The sequence below is a fragment of the Panthera pardus genome, unplaced genomic scaffold (assembly GCF_024362965.1).
Source record: "Panthera pardus isolate Hobbes unplaced genomic scaffold, ASM2436296v1 HiC_scaffold_13, whole genome shotgun sequence".
NCBI lineage: Eukaryota > Metazoa > Chordata > Mammalia > Carnivora > Felidae > Panthera > Panthera pardus.
This window is the reverse complement of record NW_026526688.1, coordinates 28,173,528-28,200,843: the sequence shown is the minus strand read 5'-3', so window position 1 is coordinate 28,200,843 and position 27,316 is coordinate 28,173,528. Positions and strand designations below refer to the sequence as shown.

The window sequence follows — 27,316 nt, the reverse complement described above, 5'->3', positions numbered from 1 at the left end:
CTTCTCAAGCCATGGCAAGTCTTGATAAACTGATACTAGCTGAACAAGAGAACACTTCCGGTCACTAAACTGTTCACGTGTCTTGGGTTCAGTACCTCCCTTCCAGGGAGAACACTGTATGTACACAGTCATATTTTGCTTCTCCAAACTCTTGACAAATTGACCATTTATGATCACATTTTCTTTCCTCAAATGAGATAATATCACTTAAAAACCACAGAGTACCTAGGAAACAGAGGCTTACCTTCCCACAAACTGACTTAATTAGTTTAACTCTCTGGGGGTATCTTATTACCGAGTCCTTGGGAAAGGTCTCACTGTTGCTTTCACATATTACCTGTACAGTTAGGAACAGAGGACATTTATTAGCATGTCAGAGCTTGTCCAGAGATAATATTTTAAAACTGGCATAGCCTACATGAAAGGCAGTTTTGTAATTTTTTATCTTTCATCTAGAAAAATTTTCCATGATCAACAAAATCCTAAGTTGAGACCACCAGGGGTGGAAAAATGAATAAATCGGTTGTCAAAAATAGGGCATTTATGTGATGTTATTTTCCTTTTTTCAATCCACCATATGTGGTAGTATAGTTTTCTAACTTGAGTCATGAGTATTCTTACCAAAATTTAACCATTCGAATTTGGAACAAAGGCTAATGTGCACCTGTTCCGTTTCAGAACTTCAAAAATAGTTTTTAGTATACAATTATTTAATTTCAATAGGAAATATTTTGGTATTTAATGTCTTAATATTAACCAACAGCTACTGACTCAGAAAAAAGTATGTTCCATCAAATGTACACATTTGAATTATTAAAAAAAACCTTAGGATTACAATAAAATCCTCAGTATGTTGCCATTATGTAATTAAGATAAATAATATGTAATTAAGATAAATAATAATAAGATCAACAGTCATTGGTAATGTGCCAAAGTAATTTCATAAATTTATAAATATATCAAAATCTCTTTTAGTTTTATTATCCTCAGAAACTCAGGACTACTCAAGGGTCATTTACTTGTCATTTCCATCAGAGATCATTCTTACTGATTTTGTTTGTATGCTACAGAATACATCTTTTTCTAATACCTGTTTTACTAAAATGAAAATAAATTTTTTTTTCTTGGAAATAAGATGAAGTCAAATTAGTTCAACAGCTGCTGAAATTTCACCTGAAATACCAAACAGCTCCAAAGTAACAAAAGGAAACGATAAACACATTAGCTTTAATATGGCTAGTACACAGTAAAAATTAAAAGAGCTATTTTAGCGAAGTTAACACAAGTAGAAAACTTGATCAAAGTATGTTCACTGAAAGTCCCATCACTAGCATTTTTATTGAATACAACATATGCTAGAATATAAATACATAGTAATATGCCCCTTCTTATCACAGGGAATCTTTTACACAACTAAAATCATGGCCAACATATGACAAAAGAAAAATAAACCAAACCTGTAAATTCTCAGAAAAGGAGTTAAGGATATAGGAAAATAATGCATTTTATGTAATTACAGAGGACAGTTATAATGAAAATCCATTACTTTCCTCTCTGACTCAATTTTATAAAATAAAGTCAACATGTATTAATCTGTGAATTGCTAAGAGCACATAAACACTGTGGCCCTCTCAAAAGACAGTGGTCAAAGACAAACTGTTATCTTGATGTTGTATATTGTTCTTAGTTCTTAACTGGAGTTGAGCTTCCTTTCATAGTCTTCTTTAGGTGGTGGTAGTTTGGCAAGATTTTCATCAGGAAATCCAGCTGTAGTGTCTGGGGCTAAAAAGATAAGAGAATTAAGAACTGACAAGCAGAAAGCAAGAGTACCAGGCAGCTCAGGGTCAGGGAAGTATAGGTGATTCCCACTGGCTGATTTTTGCTTACCTGTTTTTTGTGGGGTTTTTTGGTTATTTATTTATTTATTTATTTTGGTTGTTTAATTTACAATGAATATACATTAAGTTTGGAAATACGAAAAAGCCAAAAGATTTTACATATAAAAATATACATGAGGGGCACCTGGGTGACTAAGTATCTGACTCTTGATTTCAGCTCAGGTCACGATCTGCCCCGCGTCAGGCTCTGTGCTGACGACAAGGAGCCTACTTGGGTTTCTCTCTCTCCCTTTCTCTCTGCTCCTCCCCTGCTCCAACTCACACTCTCTCGCACACTCTCTCCCTAAATAAATAAACTTTAAAAAAAAAATTAAAAATATACATGACTCAGTTTTCAACCCTGCTGTTACAGGCTTTACGCTGGCCTTGAAAAAGTTAAAAAGTTCTAATCGGGGCGTCTGGGTGGCTCAGTCGGTTGAGCGTCCGACTTCGGCTCAGGTCATGATCTCACGGTCCCGTGTGTGAGTTCGAGCCCCGCGTCGGGCTCTGGGCCGATGGCTCAGAGCCTGGAGCCTGCTTCGGATTCTGCGTCTCCCTCTCTCTCTGACCCTCCCCCGTTCATGCTCTGTCTCTCTCTGTCTCAAAAATAAATAAATGTTAAAAAAAAAAAAAAAAATTAAAAAAAAAAAGTTCTAATCATAGACAACAACCTAAGTAGAATTCTTGGAACGCACAGTTTTCCACAGGCCCTACAAGTACACAGCTGTACTCTCTGCTCTTCACTCACCAGCGCCGCCCAAACTTCCCTCATTGCAAAACTCACTAGGGGTACTTGTGACAAATATGGATGATTATGAGGTCCTTGCCCGAGACATTTTGATTCAGTAAGTTCTTTAATAAGGACCTGTGATGAGTGAGATGTGGAAAACTGTATTCAACTTCAGATATTCTTACTCACTGAATTCTAATCTCTTTTAACCCAACTCCAGTTTCTTTTCTCCTTCTTCAATCATTTTTGCTGGTATGCAGAAAGATAGTGAAAACAACCCTGGTTTGTTTTACTGCCTTTTTGGTCTATAGAAGTAATACTTGCTTATAATAATAATAAAATCCAAACATTACAGAAACAGAATAACCCAAAGACAGCTGGAGTTTTAACATCTGATAAAATATGGCTAAGAATCAGATGCAAAATGATAGATGTCTTGAAAAATATTTTCTTTTGGAGGAGGGGAAAGAGGCTGGGTAACTAAGGAAATATATTGTGTGCCAAACAATGAAGTTCACAACTTCAATCAGAATGTCTTCTGTCCAAAGGAAGCCCCAAATGCCCTATTTTATCTCCTGTATGAAACTCTAAATATATATTCTTAATTATTCTTGGTTCTTAGTAGGAAGAGAGAATTTCTCGTAAGCCAGGAAAATATCAAAACACACTTGCATATTCACAAACTGTGTTTATTTTCAAGTCAGCTATGTTGGTAAACTAACAGATGGACCAAAGTTGGTTGGCCAGTATAAATTTGGTAGGATCATTCCTTACCTTGAGGATTGGTATTTTCGGAGTGAATCAACAGTTTATAAAGTTTGGTGATACATTTTCAGTGAAAATACATTAAGATCAGGAGCAACATCTCTGGATTTTCTTTGCTCATTATCAATTTGTCATTGTCATCTTTGTACATATTTTTGATAATAACTTAAAGACTGAATAATTTCAATGCAAATAAATTCTAGTTTTAGGAATGTTTCTCTGATTTTAATCATTTGCTTTTTATTTTATTTTTTTAAGTTTATTTATTTATTTTGAGACAGAGAGAGGGAGGGGGAAAGAGAGTGGGAGAGAGAGAATCCCAAGCAGGCTCCACGCTCAGTGCACATCCTGTGACCTACGACCCCACAACCATAGATCATAACCTGAGTCAGACATTTAACTGGCTGAGCCACCCAGGCGTCCCTCTCATCTGCTATTTTTTTTTTTTAATTTTTTTTTTAATGTTTATTTTATTTTTGAGACAGGGATTGACATGAACGGGGGAGGGTCAGAGAGAGAGGGAGACACAGAATCTGAAACAGGCTCCAGGCTCTGAGCCGTCAGCACAGAGCCCGACGCGGGGCTCGAACTCACAGACTGCGAGATCATGACCTGAGCCGAAGTCGGACGCTTAACCGACTGAGCCACCCAGGCGCCCCTCTCATCTGCTCTTTAAATGGCAAACTTGCTGTCCCATTAAAACAATTATGTGGTAGTTTTTTGAAAATTAGTAGCGCCAGAAATTTTTTCTAATTGAAGTATATTTATTTAACATTATTCAAGTGTTATATTAGTTTCAAGTGTACAACTTATCAATTCAATGATTCTATACATCACTTGGTGCTCATTATGATAAATGTAGTCACCATGACAACCATAATTACAATTTACTGACTATATTGCCTGTGCTGTACATTTCATCTCTGTGACTTACTTATTTTAAACTGGAGGTATGTACCTCTTAATCCTCTTGATCTGTTTCACCCATCTCTCTCCCCCCCACCCCACCTCCCCTGTGGCAACCACCAGTTTGTTCTCTGTATTTAAGTTTTTGTTTCTTTCAGAAAGAACTCCTTTTTGGGGAGCCAGGGTGGCTCAGTCAGTGAAGCACCCGACTTTGGCTCAGGTCATGTTCTTGCAGTTCATGGGTTCCAGCCCTACATCAGGTTCTGTGCTGACAGCTCAGAGCCTGGAGCCTGCTTCTGATTCTGTGTCTCCCTCTCTCTCTGCCCCACCCCTACTCATGCTCTGTCTCTGTCAAACATTAAAAAAAAAAAAAAAAGAACTCCTTTTAAAGACAGGTTCCAGTACCTGTGGTCGCTCAGTCTGCACCCTACGAAGGCAGTCTGCACCATAGATCACTGTATTCTCAGGGATGACCTCAAATGTATTCAGGTTACAGCAAGCCCCAATGATGCAACCACTTGTCAGGATTACGTTTCTGCCCACATACGCTGCAATAAAAACATAGAAAGAACTGTATTTTAAGACAAATGATTAGAATGTTACATTTTTCCAAAATGTCTTAAAGTATGAAAAAGTAAACTAGCTTTAAGAAAAAAATTAAAGAAAATACTTCAATTCAGAGTTGGTAAAGCATAGAGGCAGGCACCAGACTAGTATTAGATGGATTAAACACAGAGCTCTGCTGCTGACTAGTTGTGTGACCTTGGACAAGTCACTAAAAATTCTGAGAAGCTTATCTATGAAATGAAAGATCAACCTACTTACAGTTTGTTGTAAGGAATAAGTGAGATATTAAATGGAAAGTGCCGAGCTCAGGTTTGACACATAGTAAGTATATAATAAGTAGAAAATAACAACGATAATAATTGGTAATCAAATTAAAACAAAAACCATTAAGTAGACTAACAACAAGTCTAACTTTAGTATTTAAAAAAAGAAGCATTTTTCTTTCATGTCAGTTAGGACCACCAAAGATAAATTATTATTCTAAAGACATCTTATTGTTCAGGTTCTTTCTGGACTTTAGTGGGGCACGCTCTTGGGAGCTGCTTTCCCGTAGTGGTGACTTTACATGACCTCCTGCCCAGCTCCACTTATGATAAGTTGCTTATATTTGTTCCTGACTGGCTAGGTAAAGTAGTCCTGAAATTAAAGAAAGCAAACTGATACAGAAAATGATTTTTTTCTTCAATTCTGCAATTATATTAATCAACTAAATTATCACGGACACTAGTATTTAGCAGAAATCTTTTCAAATCTTTCATCTGAACGTTATGGTTTAATCCAATCCCAACTTATGTACACAGCTGAATTTTTAGTTCAATGTATTCAACACATTATTAGGTTCCTTAAAGGCAAAGATTTAGTCTCCTATTGTAGTCCACTTCCAACCATGCCTTCCTTCCACTTTGCCAGAGGTTATACTTGGGTTGTTTTCTAGGACACCACAAAGAAAAAGGAGGTAATCATTTTCACAATAAAATTCTGAATACAGCTTACCTTTTGATTCAATAACATTATTATCTCCCATTTTCATGGCTTGGGAATCTGTAAGCCAGAGTTAAGTAAACATTGTAAACATGTGCATCTTTTCCCCCTACCAATTCACTATATCCTTATCCTGCCCTGGGACAGAGGGTAGGAGCATGGGCAGGGCCATGCAGGCTCAGCCTGGTGAGAGCTCCTTTGCTCAGGGCAGCCTGAAAGTAAAGCTTTAATCTTTAAATGTAAGCATCTCTAAGTAGATATAAATGCCTTCTGTGTTTTTTAAGGAAATGAGCATCTTTTACCCCCATTCTATAAGTAACATATTTTCACGACTGTTTGAAGAAAATTAAATTTATCACCCAATCACTTAAAGATAACACTGCTAACAGTTTGATATATCTTTATGTAAATACATATAATTCCCTTAACATAACTGGGAATCAAACTGTATAAACTTTTACAGCTCGCTTTATTTGCTTCAATTAAATTTGCAGGCATTATTCCATACGATTAAAATCTTTAAAACCGTAATTTAAGATGACTGCTTAATGATCCGAATAGTCCATTTTGTGCCTGTAGCTTAATTTATTTAAATATTTTGCTATCACTAAATAGATTTTATTTTCCTCCAAGTTTTTCTGTCATAAAATTATATCTTTCTGACAACATGAAAAGAGTTTACTAGCTTTTTAGAGTACAAAAATCAAGGTAAGAACTAGTAGCACTCTGGGGAAAAAAAAAACAAAGAATGAAATATTTCCAGGGGTGCCTGGGTGGCTCAGTTGGTTAAGTGTCCGACTCTTGATTTCAGCTCAGGTCATGATCTCATGGTTTGTGAGCTCAAACCCTGACATCAGGATCCGCTGTTAGCTTGGGATTCTTTCTCTCACTCTCTCTCTCTCCCTCCCTCTCTCTCCCCCTCTCTCTCATTGCCCCTCTCCCCCTTAAAATAAATAAATAAATAAAATAAACTTAAAAAAAAAAAAAGAAATATTTCCATCCCTTTCCACCATTTCTTTGCAGCAGACAACATACTGTTAACCTAAACTATATAGGAATTGAATGGACAGAGCTGTGGTTCTTAAAGCAGGACAGAAGCCAGGATTCTTCTGTTTCTTTGTCTACTGCCACTCAGTTATTGTTACCTATTGTTACCTGTGAACAAGCTGTAACACTAGGAGCAGTGTGTGTGTGTGTGTGTGTGTGTGTGTGTGTGTGCGTGTGAATGCATACTTATAATATACTTGATATATTTGACAGGTAAAATATGATGATTTCTATGGAATAGATTTTGGATACTAAAAACAGCTGGGAAGAATGTTTTACTTTAAACTATTGTAAAGGATACAACAGCCAACTTCAAACACATTATTGGTGCCAATGATCATAGGTTTTGGTTCTGGATCTTCAGCATCAGGGGTGATATTATCAGGGTGACTATAAAAAGAAGAGACAAATCATCAAAGTCAATAATGCAATAAGCAATTCTCTTGTTTTAGAATTTGGGTTCATTCTGTCAATTTGATCTCCATCAAGCTTAAAATATGTAACTATATAAGTAATTTCTTATTCCAAGTGAATTATTTATCATCTATGCTGAAGACTTGATTCTGAGTTGAAAAAGAACTACTAAAAGGTAAAGAAGTCACAGGTAATTTTAGAAGGTCAGCCTTCCTTTGCTGATTTTTATTTATTTTTTTTATTTTTAATTTTTCCTTTGCTTATTTTTAAAGCTCATAGCCCAGAGGGCCTTTTCCAGGACAAGGTAAAAATGATGCTGGCTATAATTTTTAGCTTATTAAACTGGAATCAAAATCATGCCTGGCTCGAAAAATTTCCATTCTCAATAATCATTTGAGATTGTGAAATGTAAACAGAAATTCATGTAATTATTTTATATGCTCTTAGGTAGTTTGAAATATTTGGAACATAAAATGTTTGTGGTCTAAGAGGAAGCCATTTTTTAAATGGTGCTTTATCTCTGACAGCTGAGTTACTGCAGAATATAGCTATTACTGACTTACAATAAAGGTGCCAAAATAAGATTTTAAAAAGAAACTGCTTAATATAGTAAGAAACTCCCAAATCCTAAGTAAGTGTTATGACAAATCAATCTCTTTATCACAGTCAAATATTTTCCCAAGGTCTTTCTTACAAATTCCATACATTGTTGCTATAAATTAGGTATAAGCTTGAATTTCCTGCCAAAATTTTATCTAGAAAGCTTTATTAAATGCTTATGAAAATGTCATAGGTATTATAGTCTAGCTCACTAAGACCATGTACATGTTTGAATATTTTATCACTTTTTATTCTTGAAAGTTAAAAATTGCCAGGGCGCCTGGGTGGCTCAGTTGGTTGGGCATCCGGCTTCGGCTCAGGTCATGATTTCACGGTCTGTGGGTTCGAGCCTGGCGTCGGGCTCTGTGCTGACAGCTCGGAGCCTGGAGCCTGCTTCAGATTCTGTGTCTCCCTCTTTCTCTGCCCCTCCCCCACTCATGCTCTGTCTCTGTCTCAACAATAAAAATAAACATTAAAAAAAAATTGCCTCTAAGGCCCCCAAAATTTCAAATATAATTCTGGGTGCTACCCCCACAAAGCATATGAAAATATATATCAGAGTAAAGCTCATGTGTCTGGGCAGGAGTAATAACAATTCAGTCAGAAGTGAGAAATCTAACCAAAAGACTCTCTTCAAGGGTGGTGAGCACAGCACTTGGTTGCTGGAGTCAGGAAATGTTTGCTTAGCGCACAGCGGAGGTAGTGATACGTAAGGGGAAGATTATCAGACTGAGAGGAGGAGATTCTAGTCAGTCACCAACAAGTTATCTCACCTTGGACGAGTCTCTTCACCCATCTGGTCTCTGGTTTCCTTATTTACTAACCACTTGTGTTGAAAAGATCCTTAATGTTTCTCTAGTTCTAAAATAGTAGGCTTTCCAGATGTCTACCGTAAAAGGTTCCTATAGATAGCTGAATTAATAAAAACACAACCCGAGGTACTTAGTTCAGGGTATCTGAAAGTGTCTTACTCACGCATTTATGATAAGCGCCTGTTCTTCTATTAGGTTACCTTCCCCAATCACTATTGGCCCGGCTTCTGCAATAATCCGTGCTTTAGGGTGGATCACTGTCCTAGGTCCTGTTAAAAATACGGTGAAAAGAAATTATTGGTGGAGGCTACGCTTCCAATAGGAGGGGAGAAGGTGACCAAGAGGGGGTCGAGGCTATTGGGAGGAACATTTTCTAAAGTATGTGCCAGGCACCACACTAGGTGCACTTTACAAATGTTATCTCCTCAGCTGTTATCAATAGTAGTTAGTGCCAAATCTCAAGGCAAGGTGAGTGGAGACAGCACAGGCTTTGGAGCCAGACAGCCCTGGCTAACCAGCTGTTTGGAAGCCTCTGTTATCTCAGCAGTGAAATGGGGGTGGGGAGAATACCATCTTACAGAGGCACTGTAAGGATTAGATGAGATCATGTTTGTAGACACAGTATTCTGGCACATTGTTGGCAATAACATTAATTCCCTTCCCTGCTTTCTCTCATAAAAGTAAGGCTCCCTTTGCTTATAATATTGGGCTTTCTCATGCTAGTGAACCACATTAACACTTTCTCATGCTTGTGTACTATATAGAGTTAGTCTTCCTATTAAGTGGCTAAGAGGAAACATGGGTGGAATGGGAGAAGGGAAACATGGAAACCTTATCTCTGTTACTTTGTCACCATCCCAATAACAAGCCTAACCACTGGAAGGAGGCAGAGATACTGTTGTGTCTGGTCTAGGACATGATTTTAACCAGTTAAAGGTTGAAAAGGTTACAGGGAGGCAGTGGAAGGAGCCAATATAATTACTGGAATCCTAAGACTCTGAAATAGGCAGACTGAGGGGACGCCTCCTACCTCAAATCGAAAGGAGCGGGAAGGGGTCTTACCACATCCATTTCACCACCAGGGTGGAGGTGGCCGGCAATGCTTAAACAGGGACACGATTCTGGACAGCTAACACATTCCCTCCCCTGGTTCTTAATTTCCCAAAGGCCTAGCATTTTGGTGATAATGAAATCACTCTTGAGAAAATATAACCTCATTACTGCCACTCCCTGCAACACTAGCCCCACCCACCCCCAATGCCATGGCTATTTTTATTGGTAAATAAGTGGACATGAAGTAACCAACTCTGAAAGTAAGACAGCCTGGGTAGAAGTGTTGACAGTGGGAAGGTAGTCAGGAAGATGCACTGTCCCTGTAATTCAGTACTCAACTATGTAAGTTAATTTATTCAATAATCATTAGCTGCGTGTGACAGGCAAGATCCAGTGCTATATGTTAGAGGGAAATAAAAAGAAATATAAGCTACTTTTGCCCTTTTGAGCTTGCATTTCTTCTTTATTTTGTTTTGTTATCTTGAAAACTGGAAATACTTAACATACTCACACACAAATGTATTAAATAAGGTGTTCCTGGTGCTCAGAGAACTGGAAGGAACCTCAGTGCAACTTTATTTTTTCCCCCTAACAATGAAGAGCTGGGGATTGATAAGGAGGGTGGGGTCCAAGACAGGATGCACAGTCAAAAGACGCACAGTCTGATAAGAAATAACATGAGAGTGGTTGTGTTATTTGTCACCCCTGGCTCCCCAAATCCTGAGCTGCCCAAGTAAAATTGCTTTGGTAAATTCTCCTATTCAGGATAAAAGATGGGATCTCTTGGGTCCCTGGGAAGATTCTCAAGTTGACCATGATTGTGAACACATGTGCCTTTTTTTCTGTTAAGAAATACACATATTTACAAAGGTAATACATACTCATTATAAAAATTCAAACAAAGCAAAAGTGAAAGATCCTCTCTTTGCGCTAATCCTGTTCCCTAGAGGTAACTATTCTTAAAAGTTTGGGGTATATTATTCCAGACTTAAGTTCCACTATACCCTTAAGACCCGTAAATATCATTGTATATAAATATCTTTTACCATGAAGTTAAAAAATAAATAGAATATAATTTGAAGGTGGAAAAATATGGATTATAAGCACATAGTTGATTTTTTTTTTTAATCAAGGGATGGTACTTATTATTGTCCAATTTTCTTAATTCACCTAAAAAGTCATGGTGATTTTTCCATAAAAGTACATTTAGCTAGCTCTTCTTTTTAATGGGTGAATAGTACTTCATATCATATTAACATATCATAATTTACTTAACCAAGCCCTTACTGACGGGCATTTAGATGTTACCACTTTTGAGGGACAGGTGCTAAATAATACTGAAACAAACACTGGATTCCTCCAAAATGAGAAATTTCTTACAGGTCTTCCAGCTGTGTGAACCAATTTACATCTGTAGTTTGCACAATACCAGATTCACACTTTACTTAAAAATGTTCTGTGGTAAAAGGGACAAATCATTCTATTTTAGATTCTTTGTAATTAAAGCCCCTACCAGCACCCCACTCCTTGTCTAGAAAGTCTAGACTCTGGTCTCTACCACTTAAAGGCTATATGCTTAATCTCTCAAATGCCTGTTCTCTCATCTATAAAAAGATGAGATCCAGAATAACCTACTTCATTGTGTTGAAGTGTGGATTATACGAAATAATGTCTGAAAGGGAGATCACAGGGTCTGGCCCATAGGTGTTAAAAATGGGAAGTTCATCACTATCTGACACTAAAAGCTAACAAATAACTATCAATAAGCAAAACAACTCCTTCTGGTCTGAGAAACAGAAAAACTCCTCTCCTCCACTCAGGTTATTAGGGTGGTAACTCCTTTTAAACAGTGGGGGAAAATTCACATATTACTATAAGATAGTAAAAGAAAAGAATAAATGTATTTTCTGTACTGGCATTAAAATCTTAGACGGGGAAGAGATCACCATGCTGTGATAGAAAGCAGATTGTCTGCCGTGGCCAGATAAGCCAGAGGCACTAGGTATTCTGCTGGCCCCTAAGCTGCAGCTTTGACGACAAGCAGACTTGTAAGAAGTTACTGGAGAATGGACTAGTATGATAAGGTTGTCACTGAAACCTGTCTTTCTTTAAAAATTCCTCTGAAATAGCTTTGAAAATAATTGATATTTTCATTTTTCCCTTTCAAAAATGATCTAATATATGTTAACTATACAAACACAAATTTTAAAAATGAAACTAAACCCAAGTCCCATGTCTTATAGAATTTTTAAATATAATGCCTGAGCTATTTTTTTTTTTTTTAATGTTTATCTATTTTTGAAAGGGAGAGACAGAGCATGAGCAGGGGAGGAGCAGAGAGAGGGAGACACAGAATCCAAAGCAGGTCCAGGCTCTGAGCTGTTAGCACAGAGCCTAATGCAGGGCTTGAACCTCCCAACCCCAAGATTATGACCTGAACCGAAGTCAGACGCTTAACCGACTGAGCCACCCAGGTGCCCCTAATGCCTGAGCTATTTTAAGCAGGTTTTTTATTATTGTTGTTTTCATCTTTATCATAATTAATAAGTTAGCAAGAAGATAACTGGATATCTGTTTATAAATCCAAGGGCCCTGGGATATAATGCAGGATCACCAGCTTACATGAGACACCGCCTCCACCTGGTGGCAGCACTGCCAAACTACAAGTCCTTGTGTTTCAGGGCTGAAATAACTTAGAAGGTTCAAGTATCAACTCTGAATTGTGGTGCAACAAAAGTCATGGCTGATAATAAACTGAACAGTTCCCCTAAACCTCTTGCAGGTCTTTTGGGGCAGAGAGTAGAGGGGTTAGTATTCATGTACTTCAGTACATGTGACTGCTAAAATTTTGGTTTCTAGAACTTGCTAAAGGGACATTCTGACTCAGGTGTGTAACCTGCACAGTGTGGGCTTTGTCTCTGCACAGTTTTGTGCTGGAGATTGGCACCAGTGGGCCCAGGAATCCGAGTGGTATTCCAAGACCCGGGCAGCCACGGCACACTGAAGTCTGGGCACAGACTGCTCCACACTCTTCTACATGTAAGAAGCACTTTTACCTAGAACGGGTCTGATTTCAAACCAAGTTTAAGGGTCTTGAGGTTAAAAAATGCTTTAAAAATAAAAATGTATCACTATAGAAAGTTGCTTTTTTTTTTTTTTTTTAAAGGCTGTTGTGAACTTTTTTGGAGCTCTTAACTGGCAGGGTAGTTTGTATATTTGCTTACCAAATGTGCTGAAATCCTATTTGGCTTATCTCCCTGTTTGGATAAATGTGTCTAGAGCTGACGTTGCCTTACTGGCTGATGAATTATTTTTCTAAATGGTTGGCTGGGCTTGATGCAACACAGCCAGAAAGGCATTCCTTGCATCAAACTTCCATTCCCCTCATTTGGTAAAGGACATTTTTCCTGTCTATCTTTGCCATAGGAAGCTATCTTTGTGTACATTTTCATATGTCAATAAACAGTTCAAAAAGCCACAAGCTCTCTTTGGAAAGTTAAAACAATTCCTTTGAGCTGTAAGCTTAAGTACCTGTAAGAACTGCTTTATATTTGATGAATTTCAAGTCAAGGTCACTGTTCTGCCTTATTAAAAAAGACTTCCACAGTAAAGGGAAGCTTTTGATCTGTATTAAAAACTCTAATGGAGAGAAAGAATAAATGGGACAAAGGGGTTCCATCTCCGTTTTCCCACTATGTGGAGGTCTGCCTTCCTACCTAGTACCTTGTCCCAACCGAGCCCTGTCCTGAGACCAGGAGACTGACTTTCACCCTATAATGGGACTACAGAAAAGGGGCTTAGAAGTAACTTTCTGAAATGCTTTTCAGCTTTCAAAACAAAATTTAAGGAAATAATGCGTGGTCCAAAAATCAAGGCAGCCTAATTAAAAACAGGCTGGACGCTATGAAACCTTGTTTACCCACATTGTAATTAACAAGAGAGCTGTTATTTTTCCCAAGGTCTGTTTCCTGGCAGCCTCTAAGGAAAGGGGTCAGGCTCCAGCAGTGCCTCAAGTCCTAGGGTTTCTGCTTAAGGACAATGCTTCAAAGCTTCAGACTAGTTTCTTTGATAAACCAAATACCTGATTTTCTAGGAGAACAGATCAGGTTTAAAGTTCTATTACACTACTGAAACAAAGAGAAGGAAAAATTACTTTCTTTCTGAAATATTTCAGAATAGAATAATTTGGTAAAAGTATAACCAACTAGGGGATGTAAAGTTCTGCATAACATTCTGAAAAATCTATTAAACTCAACTACACTTAAGGTTATTGCTACTTGACTGAGAAAACAAAGCGTATTGTGTTCAAATCTCTATATCCCTAATATAACAGAAGACGACTTTGGTCTGGTAAATTAAGCAAAAACAAAAACAATAAAAGCCATAAATTGGGGAAAAAGAAAAAAACATGGTGGGGAGAGTGAGTTTTTTTTTTAATTTTTTACACTTATTTTTGAAAGAGTGAGACAGAGCACAAGTGGAGGAGGGGCAGAGAGAGAAGGAGACACAATCTGAAGCAGGCTCCAGGCTCTGAGCAAGCGTTCAGCACAGAACCGAATGTGGGGCTGGAACCCATGAACCGTGAGATCATGACCTGAGACGAAGTCCGACACTTAACCGACTGAGCCACCCAGGTGCCCGGGAGAGTAAGTTTTAATCACATAACTTTACTCTCTCGTTTAACTTCAGATCTCCCTGGTGCTTTTTAATCTCATGTATTACATCAGAAAAATGAATTAATAGCAGTCAGAAGATTAGGGATATCTTATTCCAAATATAACAATGATAGAAATGGCTATCTAAGTACTGATTCTGGAAATTTTCCATTCTTATATATACAGTTAAAGATAAACACAAACAAACAACAAATAAAACAAAATGATAAGAAACATACATAATGATAATGAGAGAAGAATTATAAAAGACTGAGCACTGGATAACTATATCACTTCTGAATCTTTTCCTTAGTTTTAAAAATTGAGATGTTTCTATAAAGTGAGCAAATTTTCCTGTTTTAAAACACTGGGTCAAAAATAAGCATAAAAACATTAATTTAGATCCATTCTATGATAAACTTCAAATCACTAGTTAAAAATTACGACCACTTCTTATGCTAAAAAATCTGTGTTGAACTGTCATTTTACATTGTAGCCATCTCTGTACTGTCAGCTACTGGAAAAAAAAGTAGATTTAAACACTGTATTCCTTACATAATTTCAACATTTAGGGAAGGTTGGTGATTAAAAGGATAAGGAAAGGGGAGGAGCACAAAGTAGTGAAAGACAGCAGGAGAGACTGGAAAGTGAGTGCTGACTCCTGATACTCCCATGTCCCAATCCTATGCTGCGGTCCCTGGTCCACCTTTTCTTTTCATAGGAGAAAAGGAGAAAAGTAACAGGAGTTTTTTTTGTTTTTTTTTTTCAAATCTGAAATATACCTACAGACAAACATGTACCTACACCTGTGTGTACATTTTTGCCAGCAGAGGTTTCTATACTATCTATCTATTATATAATAGGTATACCATACTTCGTTAAAAATGAGGAAGAAGTAGAAATGAAAGGGCAAATTTGTGTAATTAGCTACATTATTTTAGTCTTACTTTCCTTCTAATTAAAAATACTTGGGGGTGGTTCAGTTGGTTAAGCTTCTGACTTTGGCTCAGGTCAGGACTTCGCAGTTCCAGAGTTCGAGTCCCATGTCAGGCTCTGTGCTGACAGCTCAGAGTCTGGAGCTTGCTTCGGATTCTGTGTCTTCCTCTCTCTCTGCCCTTCCCCTGCTCACACTCTGTCTCTCTTAAGAATAAATAAACATTAAAAAAAAAAAAAAAAAAAAAAAAAAAAAAAGAGTACCTTGTGGGTGGGGTGCCTAGGTGGCTCAGTTGGTTAAGCGCCCGACTCTGGATTTCAGATGAGGTCATGATCTCACAGTTCATGAGTTTGAGCCCTGCATCAGGCTCTGCACTGACTGCTTGGGATTCTTTTTCTTTCTCTCTCCCTCCCTTTGCCTGTCTCTCTCTCTCTCTCAAAATAAATCATTAAACTTTAAAAACAAGAAAAAAGAAAAAAACAATACCTTGTGAGCTAATAAGAGGGTTATTCCTTGAATCATGATGAAAACCATAAAAATACCAGATTAAAGGGACTTCTGGGTGGCTTAGTTGATTAAGCATCTGACTTCAGCTCAGGTCATGATTTCACCGTTCAGGAGTTCAAGCCACGACGGCTCTGTGCTGACAGATCAGAGCCTAGAGCCTGCTTCAGATTCTGTGTCTCTCTGTCTCTCTCTCTCAAAAATAAATAAACATTAAAAAAATTTTTTTAAATACCAGATTAAAAATAATGCAGAACAACATCTTTGATAAACATGTGGCCATCATGATTTCTACTCATTAAAAGTTTGCAAATGGTTTTAAGAATTAACAAAAAGTTAACATAGCACTGAAAAGAAACTGTGTCACCTTCTAAACTCTGAAATACTGTCAATCTAAAATAAAATCCAACCTAGAAAATTCCTAATGATATTCCATAATACTGGTACAATCTTTACTTGTTTTATAAGACATGATGTCTAAATTGGTTGGAGGCTTAGACTTACTAAAATTCACAGGTTTTTTTTTCCTATTAAAGATAGTGTTAGCAGCGCCCGGGTGGCTCAGGCAGTTAAGCGTCTGACCCTTGATCTCGGCTCAGGTCATGATCTCGCAGTTCATGAGATGGAGTCCCGCATCAGGCTCTGCACTGACAGTATGGAGCCTGCTTGGGATTCTCTCTCACCTCTCTCTCCAAATAAATAAATAATACAACAACAACGACAGATACTGTTAGCATAAGGGACCAGGGTGTGTTTTCTCTCTGAAATTGTACTTAACTCACTGAAAGCTCTACTCTGGTAACATGCAGCTGCTAGTGAGGATGGACTCATGTTAGTTCGTAAAGCTACAAAGGCACAAGATGCAGTGAAAACATACGTAAAAGAACTAGTGGCTAAAATGTAGGTTCAGGGGAACTTAATCATGTCCATATACGCAAGTTACCACATGTTAAACTGTTAATTTGATTTCAGTGTTGGACCTCACCTCCAGCAAGGCTACATACTGCTAAGATTTAACAATGTGGTCAGCTAGTGTTAGGTTTCGGGCAATGACTTTCACAAATATTCTCTTACTTAATCCTTCAAAAAGTGCCTGTAAGGTGGGCACTCCTATTTTGCAGGTCGAAAAACCTGCTACTTGCCACTAGATATCCGTTCTTCCCTTTCCCTAGTAGCTGAATCCCACTGGATTGGGGGCAGCAATGCACCCAGTTCAGACTGTATCTCCCAGCCTTCCAAGGCTGAGACTAAGTCCAAGGCATCAGACATACAAAGAGAGAATGTGTGAAACTTTCAGGAAGGCTATGTAAAGGAAGCTGATCCAACTTGGAGGTACACCCTTTTGTTTCCACTCCTCCCCTTTCTTCTTCTTTTTTTTTTAGTATTTATTTGTGGGAGAGAGAGAGCGCATGAGCTGGGGAGGATCAGAGAGAGGAGAGGGAGACACAGAATCCAAAGCAGGCTCCAAGCTCTGAGCTGTTAGCTCAGAGCCTGACTTGGGGCTCAAACTCATGAACTGCGATATCATGACCTAAGCGTAAGTCGGATGCTTAACGGACTGAGCTACCCAGGTGCCCCAAATCCTCCCCTTTCTTATCAAAGATCACTCTTGGTGCTTTAGCTATCACATTCGGGCCTACAAGGCTGGAGCTCCTGGACAATCAACTGACCAGCCCTGAATTGCCTACCTCTAGACTTATTTATATAAGAGAATAAACTTTTGTGTGTTTAAGCCACCACTATATGCAGCTGAACCTAATTCTAATACACACACTTACACAGATGGGGAAAATGAAGGCTGGTGAGGTTATGTATAATAATATGTGCAAGGTAAACCAGCAGGTAAAGAGCAAGGATGCTAACCCAGGTCTGTCCGACTCCATGGTCCACCTCTTATTAACTACCTAGTAGTGTATAAGCTCCATGAAGGCAACACCTTTGTCTGCTGTGTTCATCGCTGTGTCTCTAGTGCTAGCACAGCGCACACTGTAGTACATAATAGATGTTCCTCAAATAAATTAATGACTCTATTACACCGCCTCATTCCTTTATCAGAGAGGGGTTTTCAAAATAGAGAGTCCATCCAGGTGCCTGGCTGGCTCAGTCAGTGGAGCATGTGACTCTTGATTTTGGGGCTTTGAGTTTGAGCCCTACATTGGGTGTAGAGATTACTTAAAAATAAAATCTTGGGGTGCCTGGATGGCTCAGTCAGGAGATGTGACTCGATCTTTGGGTCGTGGGTTTAAGCCCCATGTTGGGTGTAGAGATTAGTTAAAATAAATAAATTTTTAATTAAAAATAAAATAAAATAAAATCTTTAACAAGTGCCCATCACACTTACTTCTTTTAGAAATACTAAACATGGGAGAAATACATCATTTTCTCAATAAAATTAGGACGTCAATGAAACAGACAAATATATAACACCTAATTAATTGTAAAGCATTGAAATAAATTAAATTACATCAATTTTTGAGGAAAAAACCACTAATAAACAATTTCCTTACCTATGGTTACATCACCCCGGATTTCACTTTCTACACATACAACTGCTCCAGGAGCAATCTTCACACTGTAGGAAGAAAAAGGTAACATTCACCAGTATTAAAAAATACTGCTATAGGGGCGCCTGGGTGGCTCAGTTGGTTAAGCGGCCGACTTCGGCTCAGGTCACGATCTCACGGTCTGTGAGTTCGAGCCCCGCGTCGGGCTCTGTGCTGACAGCTCAGAGCCTGGAGCCTGTTTTGGATTCTGTGTCTCCCTCTCTCTGACCCTCCCCCGTTCATGCTCTGTCTCTCTCTGTCTCAAAAATAAATAAACGTTAAAAAAAAAATTAAAAAAAAACATTGCTATAGAAGCTATCTAGACACTTCAGTGAAAAAAAAGTTAAAAAAAATCTGATTAAAAAAAGAAATGATAAAAGGTAAGGTATTTAATATACTATAAGTTTCTGAGGGGGCATACTATCCATCAGGCTAAAATCATATATGATGCCCTATTAAAATGCTTGAGAAAAGAGATTTTGGATTCTTTTAACACCAGCATTGTTTCCAAACAGCAAAAGGCTGAATACAACCTAGATATCCATTAGAAAGGGACAGGTTAGTAAAGTATGGTACACCACAATTTAATACACAATCATTAAAAAGAATGAATAATCCTTTATGTAAAGATTTGGGATGATTTCCAAGCTATATATATTTTTATATTAAATATAATTTATTGTCAAATTGGTTTCCATGCAACACCCAGTGCTCATCCCAACAGGTGCTCTCCTAAATGCCCATCATCCACTTTCCCGTCTCCCCCACCCCCATCAACCCTCAGTTTGTTCTCAGTATTTCAGGGTCTCTTATGGTTTGCCTCCCTCCCTCTCTGTAATCCAACCTATCTTAAGTCAAAAAAAGTAAAAGCCAGAAAATGGACAGTATATAATACACCACTATTTTTGTAAAAGGAATGAATATTCACAATACATAACAACTGGCAAGGTAATATTAATATAGAAATCAACGTAGAGATTCAAAATTTACAAACATTCTCTATTTATATTATAAATCAGCTTATCAAGTGATATAAACTAGAGTGCAAGCTGTTCAAAATTACTAAATTCCAAATAATTTATTGATGCTTTTGATATTCCGTGATGTCCTGTTTGACACAGCTGAATCTAGCTGAATGCAGCTGTAGCTGAGCCATGAGCTGACGTGAAAAACTGTACCAAACGACTTTCCCATTAAATTGACAATCATTTGGTAACTTGTTCTAAGTATTTTTCTTAGTAGGAATGATATTATTCATGGTTAAATGTGCACTCGCTTCTATAAAATAACAATACCATTTTAGATATTTTGACTTCATAATTCTATTTGGATTTTTCAAAAATTTTGATTTCCAGTCGTTCACTGCAAGTACACAGGAATACAATATAATTTTGTATATTGACTTTGTATCCTGAAACTTTGCTAAACACACTGAGTTCAAGTAGATTCTCTGGGATTTCTCACATAAATAATTTTGCTGTCTGTGAATACAGTTTTTCTTCTTTTCCAATTATTTATTTTTCTTGCCTTATTGCCGTAAGATTTCCAGTATAATGTTTAATATCCTTAACCTGTTCTAGTTCTATGAGATCAACAAAACCTATCAAACTACTTTTCTAAGCCATGAATTTTGCATTTTAATGTTTATTTTTGAGAGAGAGCAGGGGAGGGGCAGAGAGAGAGGGAGACACAGAATCTGATGCAGGCTCCAGGCTCTGAGCTGTCAGCACAGAGCCCATGCAGGGCTCGAACCCACCAATGGTGAGATCATGACCCAAGCTGAAGTTGGACGTTTAACTGACTGAGCCAACCAGGTGGCCCAATTATGCATTTTAAATAAACTATTAAAACCTGATATATAAAACAGCGGAAACTTTCTTGACCAAAATGTTAATATCTTGACTAATTTGTTAAGTTTTCTAAAAACTTGTTTTCAGAAACTTTAGCAAATGTTTTCCAACCAGTAAGAACCAGAAATGTAGAGTGCAATAATCACTCGTATTAAGTTCTATAAATATTCATGTATGAAAATACTGATGTTTAACTGATAGTAGATAGTATAAAAATGTCAATGGTACTTTCTATTTGTTTTTCATGCCTTTTTTTGACATTGCTTTGATAAAAAAAAAATTGTTACTGCCAGGTTTTATTTTTCCTAATGTTTTACTGTGAGATGGGTTCATTCACTTTTTAAATCTGTCCTCTTTGATGAATGCAAATCTTCATTACATGTAACATGAACTTAAATAGGACATGCTTGCCATTCTAATAAAATACTTGTGTTTAGCACATTCAGTTTCTTTGATATAACTTTTGAGCATCATTTACAACTGATGCAACCAATATAGCTGTTCTAGTGTGTAACTGCTGAATATTTGTATTTGCTTCAATATTCCCAAACTATCTCTGGAGGGACACAGAAGATACTAATAATATTCACTGCCTTCTGAGAGAGGAGCTGGATAGCAAGGACACAATGGTAGATGGAAAATGTTTTTCTTTACATCCCCATTTTTTAACTGTTTGCATTTTGAAGCCCACAAATGATTACCTATTCAATATATAACTAAATAAAACAAGACAGAAAAGAGATTGATAAAATTTTCTTAACACCAGGTGCCAAGGGGATCCTGGATTCATTTCTGTAACTAGGCTGAAAATGTATCCTTATTTCCTTAAAAAAAGTCTCCCTCAAATCATGATTCTTAAATGCCCTCCCCTACCTATAAATACTTTCTTGTAACTCGTATCATTTAATGAATTTTAGACTCCTAGTTTCCCTTTTTAAGACCAGTTTTTTTGTTGTTGTTCTTTAAATCACTGTTCTCACTGATTCAGCAACAATCTTTCTTAACCCAGGATAAAATTATTATTCATTAGTAACACTCTCATTACTTCCAATCTTCAAATAAACAATCAGCTACCATAAATACAACCCTATCATGCCGATTCACAATGGCATTGGTTATAGTATTTCTACGCCACTGTCTGTCACTGTTCTGTGTCATATTACATGAAGGATGGTTGATACTATACTAATAGAAACATGACACAAGTCAATGTAAGTAAGAAATAAAAGGCTATGTTATGAAATAAATGCAAATAGTTGGAATATTCAGTATAATCACACTCCAGTCCATTTCCTGTATTAGTTTGTTCAGGATAATGAGGTGTTTTTGCTTTTTCATTTATTTTGGCTATCAGATGATGTATCTGTAATTTAACTGAGACATTTGGACACTTTTGATGATAATTATCAGGATACTTCTTAGAAAATACTGTACCAATATGCATCAGGAATCAACGTAGTCACAATGTTTGACCTAGGAAATCTATTTCTGGAGTTCTACCATCAAGAATTCCACAGGAGGAAAACATATGCACAAATTGGCAATGTTATTTAGAATAATGAAACCATAAAAGGGGAGAAGTAATGAAATAAAATGTAATCAACTTACTGGAATACTATATACCCCTAACAATAAAAACAAGGTAAAACTACCATTTTATAGAAAAAGTTTGCCCCTCCCTGCGGTACTGCACCCAAGAAATCAGGCCCAGAGGTAGGTGATGAGGACTGGCTGAGCAACAGTGAGCCCACCATCTCCCCTTCCCCTGTGTGCCTCCCTATCCTCATACAGAATTTTAGGCAACAGGGGAATAGAAGAGGATTCTTTTCCAAAGAAACTACCAGACAACATGAGTTCTTCAATGAGAAGTTCAGCTTCCTGCCTGATTTGCTCCACCCTGAAGCACATCACAAGGTAAGCCTAATGCGTATACCTGGAGCTTCCAGTTGTTTAAGTTCCCATCCTTAATAATGGACAGAGAGCCAGAGATGATTAGATAAATCAGGAAAGCCTCCAACTAAAAAGGAAAAAAAGCAAAACAAAGGAAAAAAATAGTCTGAAGAAACACAGACAATTCAGGTAGTAAAAGTAAACTTAAAAAAAAACAAACGTATAATTCACGAGAAATAAAGGACTACTGCATTAAACAAGGCAGAAGTCTATTAAAAATGAACAGTCTAAGAAAGAGTTCCTAAAAATTAAAAACATAGCCAAAATGTGAAATCACTAGGAATGTTAAAAAAAGAGCTCTTCCAGAAAGTAGAACAAAATGCAAAATAAAATAAAATAAATAAAATAAAATTGAAAATAGGACAGAAAAAGTGAGAAAATTAGAGTACCAACATATGAGGTATAGAATCCAAATAAATCTCAGGGCACCTGAGTGGCTCATTTGGTTAAGCATCCAACTTTGACTTAGGTCATGATCTCATGGTCCATGGGTTCAAGCGCCACAGTGGGCTCTGTGCTGACGGTTCAGAGCCTGGAGCCTGCTTCCGATTCTGTGTCTCCCTCTCTCTCTGTCCCTCCCCTGCTTGCACTCTGTCTCTCTCTTTCAAAAATAAACATTAAAAAAAAAAAAAGAATCCAAATAAAAAGGAGAAAACAATTTATGGAAAAAAACTATTAAAGAATAATACAAGAGGGGCGCCTGGGTGGCTCAGCGGTTAAGCGTCCGACTTCGGCTCAGGTCATGATCTCGCGGTTCGTGAGTTCAAGCCCTGCGTCGGGCTCTGGGCTGACAGCTCAGAGCCTGGAGCCTGTCTCAGATTCTGTGTCTCCCTCTCTCTCTCTGACCCTCCCCCATTCATACTCTGTCTCTCTCTGTCTCAAAAATAAATAACGTTAAAAAAAATTATTTAAAAAAAAATAAATAAATAAATAAATAAAGAATAATACAAGAAAATTTCCCACAGACTAAAGAATATTAATCTCAACCCTAAAAGGATGTGAATGCAAAAGGCCCATGCCAAGTAATATCATCTTAAAATTTCTGAATGCTATGGAAAAGATCCTTAAAGTTTTCAGAACGAAAACAAAAACAAAAACACAAAAACTCAAAACACCAAGAGAGGTTAAAATAATCAGAGTGGCAACAGAGTCCTCAGTAGCAATACTAGAATTTAGAAGACCACAGACAATCCCTGCAGAATTCTAAGTGAAAACTATGTTCAAACCAGAGCTATCCACCCAGCCACACTAGCAATCAAGTTTGGACAGAGAATAAAGACATCTTCAGACTTGCAAAAACTTTAAAAAAGTACTCTTTATTGGGAAGCTCCCGAAGGATGTACTAAGCTAAATAAAAGTAAGCCAATAGATAAGATAGAGTCTAGAAACAGAGGCTCCAGTGTGTTAGTACAAAGGGAAATAACAGGACAACAGCCATGCATCAGCCTCAGAGAACAAAGATGATAGAGGGTTTCATGGGAAGATCTCCAAAGGGAAAAAAAAAAAGACAGATTATGTGATAATTACTAGATATTTGATATATCTGCTATATCTGTTAGAAGATTTGAAAATCATCAGTACATAGAAAAGTAAGGCAATGACAAAAGTGAAGTCATTTTGTTAAATTTTATATTAATTCAGGTTGAGGGTCCACAGAAAATTCAGGAGAAAGACTCAGTAAGAAAGTAAAAACACAGAGCTCATGAGAGTTCTAGACCAGAAAGATAGCTCTGACAAAAATGAACTATTACGACTTCATCAAGATAAAAAGCTTCTGCACAGCAAAGGAAATAAATCAACAAAACTAAAAGGCAACCGGCAGGAACGGGAGAAGATATATGCAAATGACATATCCGATAAAGAGTTAGTATCCAAAATCTATAAAGAACTTACCAAACTCAACACCCAAAAAACAAATAATCCAGTGAAGAAATGGGCAAAAGACATGAACAGACACTTTTCCAAGTAAGACATCCAGATGGCTAACAGATGCTCAACATCACTCATCAGGGAAATACAAATCAAAACCACAGTGAGATACCACCTTACACCTGCACCTCACACCTGTCAGAATGACTAAAAGTAACAGCTCAGGCAACAACACATGTTGGTGAGGATACGGACAAAGAGGAACTCTTTTGCACTGCTGGTGGGAAGGCAAACTGGTGCAACCACTCTGGAAAACAACATGGAAGTTCCTCAAAAAATTAAAAATAGAACTACCCCATGACCCAGCAGTTGCACTCCTAGGTATTTATCCAAAGGATACAAAAATACTGATTTGAAGGGGCACATGTACTCCAATGTTTATAGCAGCACTATCAACAATAGCCAAATTATGGAAAGATACCAACATCCATCAACTGGAGAATGGATAAAGATGTGGTGTATACACACACACACACACACACACACACACACACACACACACACAATGGGCTATTACTCAGCAATCAAAAAGAATGAAATCTTGCCATTTGCAACAATGTGGATAGAACTAGAGTGTATTATGCTAAACAAAATAAGTCAGTCAGAGAAAGATAAATATATGATTTCACTCATGTGGAACTTAAGAAACAAAACAGATGAACATAGCGGAAAGGAAGGAAAAATAGAGAGGGAGGCAAACCGTAAGAGACTCTTAAATATAGAGAACAAACTGAGGGTTGCGAGAGGGGTGGCGGGGGTGGGCTAAATGGGTGATGGGCATTAAGGAGAGCTCTTGTTGGGATGAGCACTGGGTGTAATATGTTAAGTGATGAATCACTAAATTCTCCTGAAATAATTAAAAAGAGAGAGAAATATAGCTCTGAAAGTCAGCAGAGTACAAACTCTTTAACATGTCTCTCCATCATTTACATTCTAGAACCCCCCTAAATATTTCCTGATACAAGTGCAAAGTGACAGCAAAAATATATTTCTTAAATCACACCCACTTCCTTACTGATAGGGAAAACTATAAAAAAGGAGACACAATTTTTTCTTCTACAAATTTCAGCAAACAAACCTTCCTACCACAAAGCATTTTTTAAAGCTCTAAGTAAAAAGAATATATATCAAACAAAAACTAGTAATTCCTGAGTCTATCTAAGAAATACTTGTGAGATCAGACACAGCTGTATCTGTTTCCATCATTTTGACATACACTGACTTTCTACAAGGCACAAGTTAATGAAATTCTAAAAACGATGCATCGGGGTTATGTGTCTGACTCTGCTGAAGTCACAGTAAAAAAATACAATCTTTCTACCAAGTAAAGAAAAACTTCAGTAACATGGAACAGAAAGCAGAAAATGGCCTGATCTTCTCATCTTATAGATGAGGAAACTGAAGCCCAGAGACTAGAAATTTCCTGAAGCAGTTTGTCCCTGAAGCATCATTATCCTAACACCAATCATTTCTTTTCTGTTAGTTGAAAGTTTCTTGGAAACTTCCTGACATGTTGGGTACTTTTCCTGTGAGAGCTGAATGATGCTGTCCTTGAATGGATCACCATTTGAAAATGCTATTCCTCTGATGGTTTTCATTTAGAGTGGGTTTGTGTGTTAAAATAATGCAATCTTATTAAAATGCCTCGTTTTAGACCTTATTTCCCATTTCAAGTTTCCATTCCCTCAGCCTCCCTCGATGATTTTTCTTTATGAAAACAGCACTAACATATAACTTGTCCTAGACAAGTGAGGATAGGAACGATTCCCAAGTGTCCCCCTGTCCGGTTTTATGTCTAAGGGAGAGGACCCAGGCAGAGTTTGTGGTCCCATCAGCATACTTCTCCATGAGGCAGAAAACAATTAAATTCATCACTAGACCAACTAAAACGTGGTCCAATCACCTCTGTGTAGACTCCACTGCACCTCCGAGTGATGGGGCTGAGGGGGCTCAGGCAGCTGAGATGAAAGGCTTAGCTGAGCACCTATTTACATAACAAGCCATCTGGGGAGCCCGGGTAGCTCTTGATTTCTGCTCAGGTCACGATCTCACAGTTTGTGAGTTCAAGTCCCACGTAGGCTGTGCTGGCAGCTCGAAGCCTGCTTGGGATTCTCTCTCTCCCACTCTCTGCCCTTCCCCAGCTCTCTCTAAATAAATAAATAAATACACTAAAAAAAAACCCAAAACACTCCACTGTACACGGCTATATACTGCACACAATTTTCAGAGTATACCTGGTTCTCTTTAGCTTATGAAAAAAGATTATAGTTACCTGCCTCCATAGAAAAAAACCCTAAATTTTAATTTACTGCAACAGAAACAAGGTGTGTCGGTTTCCCGTTCAAAGAGAGGCAGCAGAGGGTGCTCAACGCCGCTGCTTTTCGAAATCGTTAACTTAAGCATTTCTCCCATCCAAGCTGTTCGCAGCAGTGAAGGCTGTTGGGAGGAGCCCCCACTGCTGTCCTCACACATTTACAAAGTAGCTTAGCCACGCCGAGCAGAATGTCTCACACTGTTATAGCCCAGGCGCAGTCCCCCTTGTGACGAGCGACAGCGATGGGTTTACACACACTGCGCCCACAATGGGCAAGAGGGTTCTGGGGTGCGGCCAGCACTACCGTGGGTGTGTCGGAACGTACAGCAGAGAATACTGCTACAAGCCGCCCTCCGTGAACAGCTGCATCAAACAGCGCGGAATTGGGGGACAGGGGGTGAGGGTCGGGGTGGGGGGGTCCCCCCGGGTCCCGAGGAAGCGGGCGACGCCATTCTCGCCGCGCAGCGCCTCTCGGAGACCCTTTCCGCGCAGGCGCGTTCTGGAGGAGGGCGGCGCGGTGGCGGTGGGATCGAAGAACAAAAACCTTCCAGGCACCGATTCCTCATCCCTTCCCAATCCTCCCTTACGCCCGCTTCGTCGTTTTCTGCCTCAGCGGCTGCCAAGGCTGGGCTTTAAGAGCCATCCAGGCCGAGCGCCCGGGATAAGACATCATCTTAGTCCCTACCGTTGGCGACCAGGAGCAGATTCCACTCATGTGGAGTCTAGAAATAGACTTTTCTCAAACAACCGACTCACCTCTTTTGAGCCTTCTCCGCCATGGTTTGGACCCTGTCTCCAGTTGGAGCGGAGATCGACACAGCCGCCTGGGTCCAGCGATGGTCTCTACAAGCGATTGGAGCGCCTGGCAGGATCGGGATAGGGCAG

The 27,316-nt window shown here is 38.3% G+C and overlaps 1 protein-coding gene across 1 annotated transcript; it reads right to left on the bottom strand.

Annotated features, from left to right (window-relative positions):
- Positions 1 to 1,319: 1,319 nt before the first annotated feature.
- On the bottom strand, positions 1,320 to 27,316 carry DCTN6 (dynactin subunit 6). The gene is made up of 7 exons (XM_019466817.2): positions 27,188 to 27,316; positions 18,353 to 18,417; positions 8,863 to 8,968; positions 7,175 to 7,263; positions 5,839 to 5,886; positions 4,684 to 4,826; positions 1,320 to 1,782 (listed from the first exon to the last, which is right to left on the bottom strand). Exons 1-7 carry the CDS (start codon positions 27,208 to 27,210, stop codon positions 1,684 to 1,686), a joined length of 573 nt encoding a protein of 190 aa, XP_019322362.1. The 5' UTR covers positions 27,211 to 27,316; the 3' UTR covers positions 1,320 to 1,683.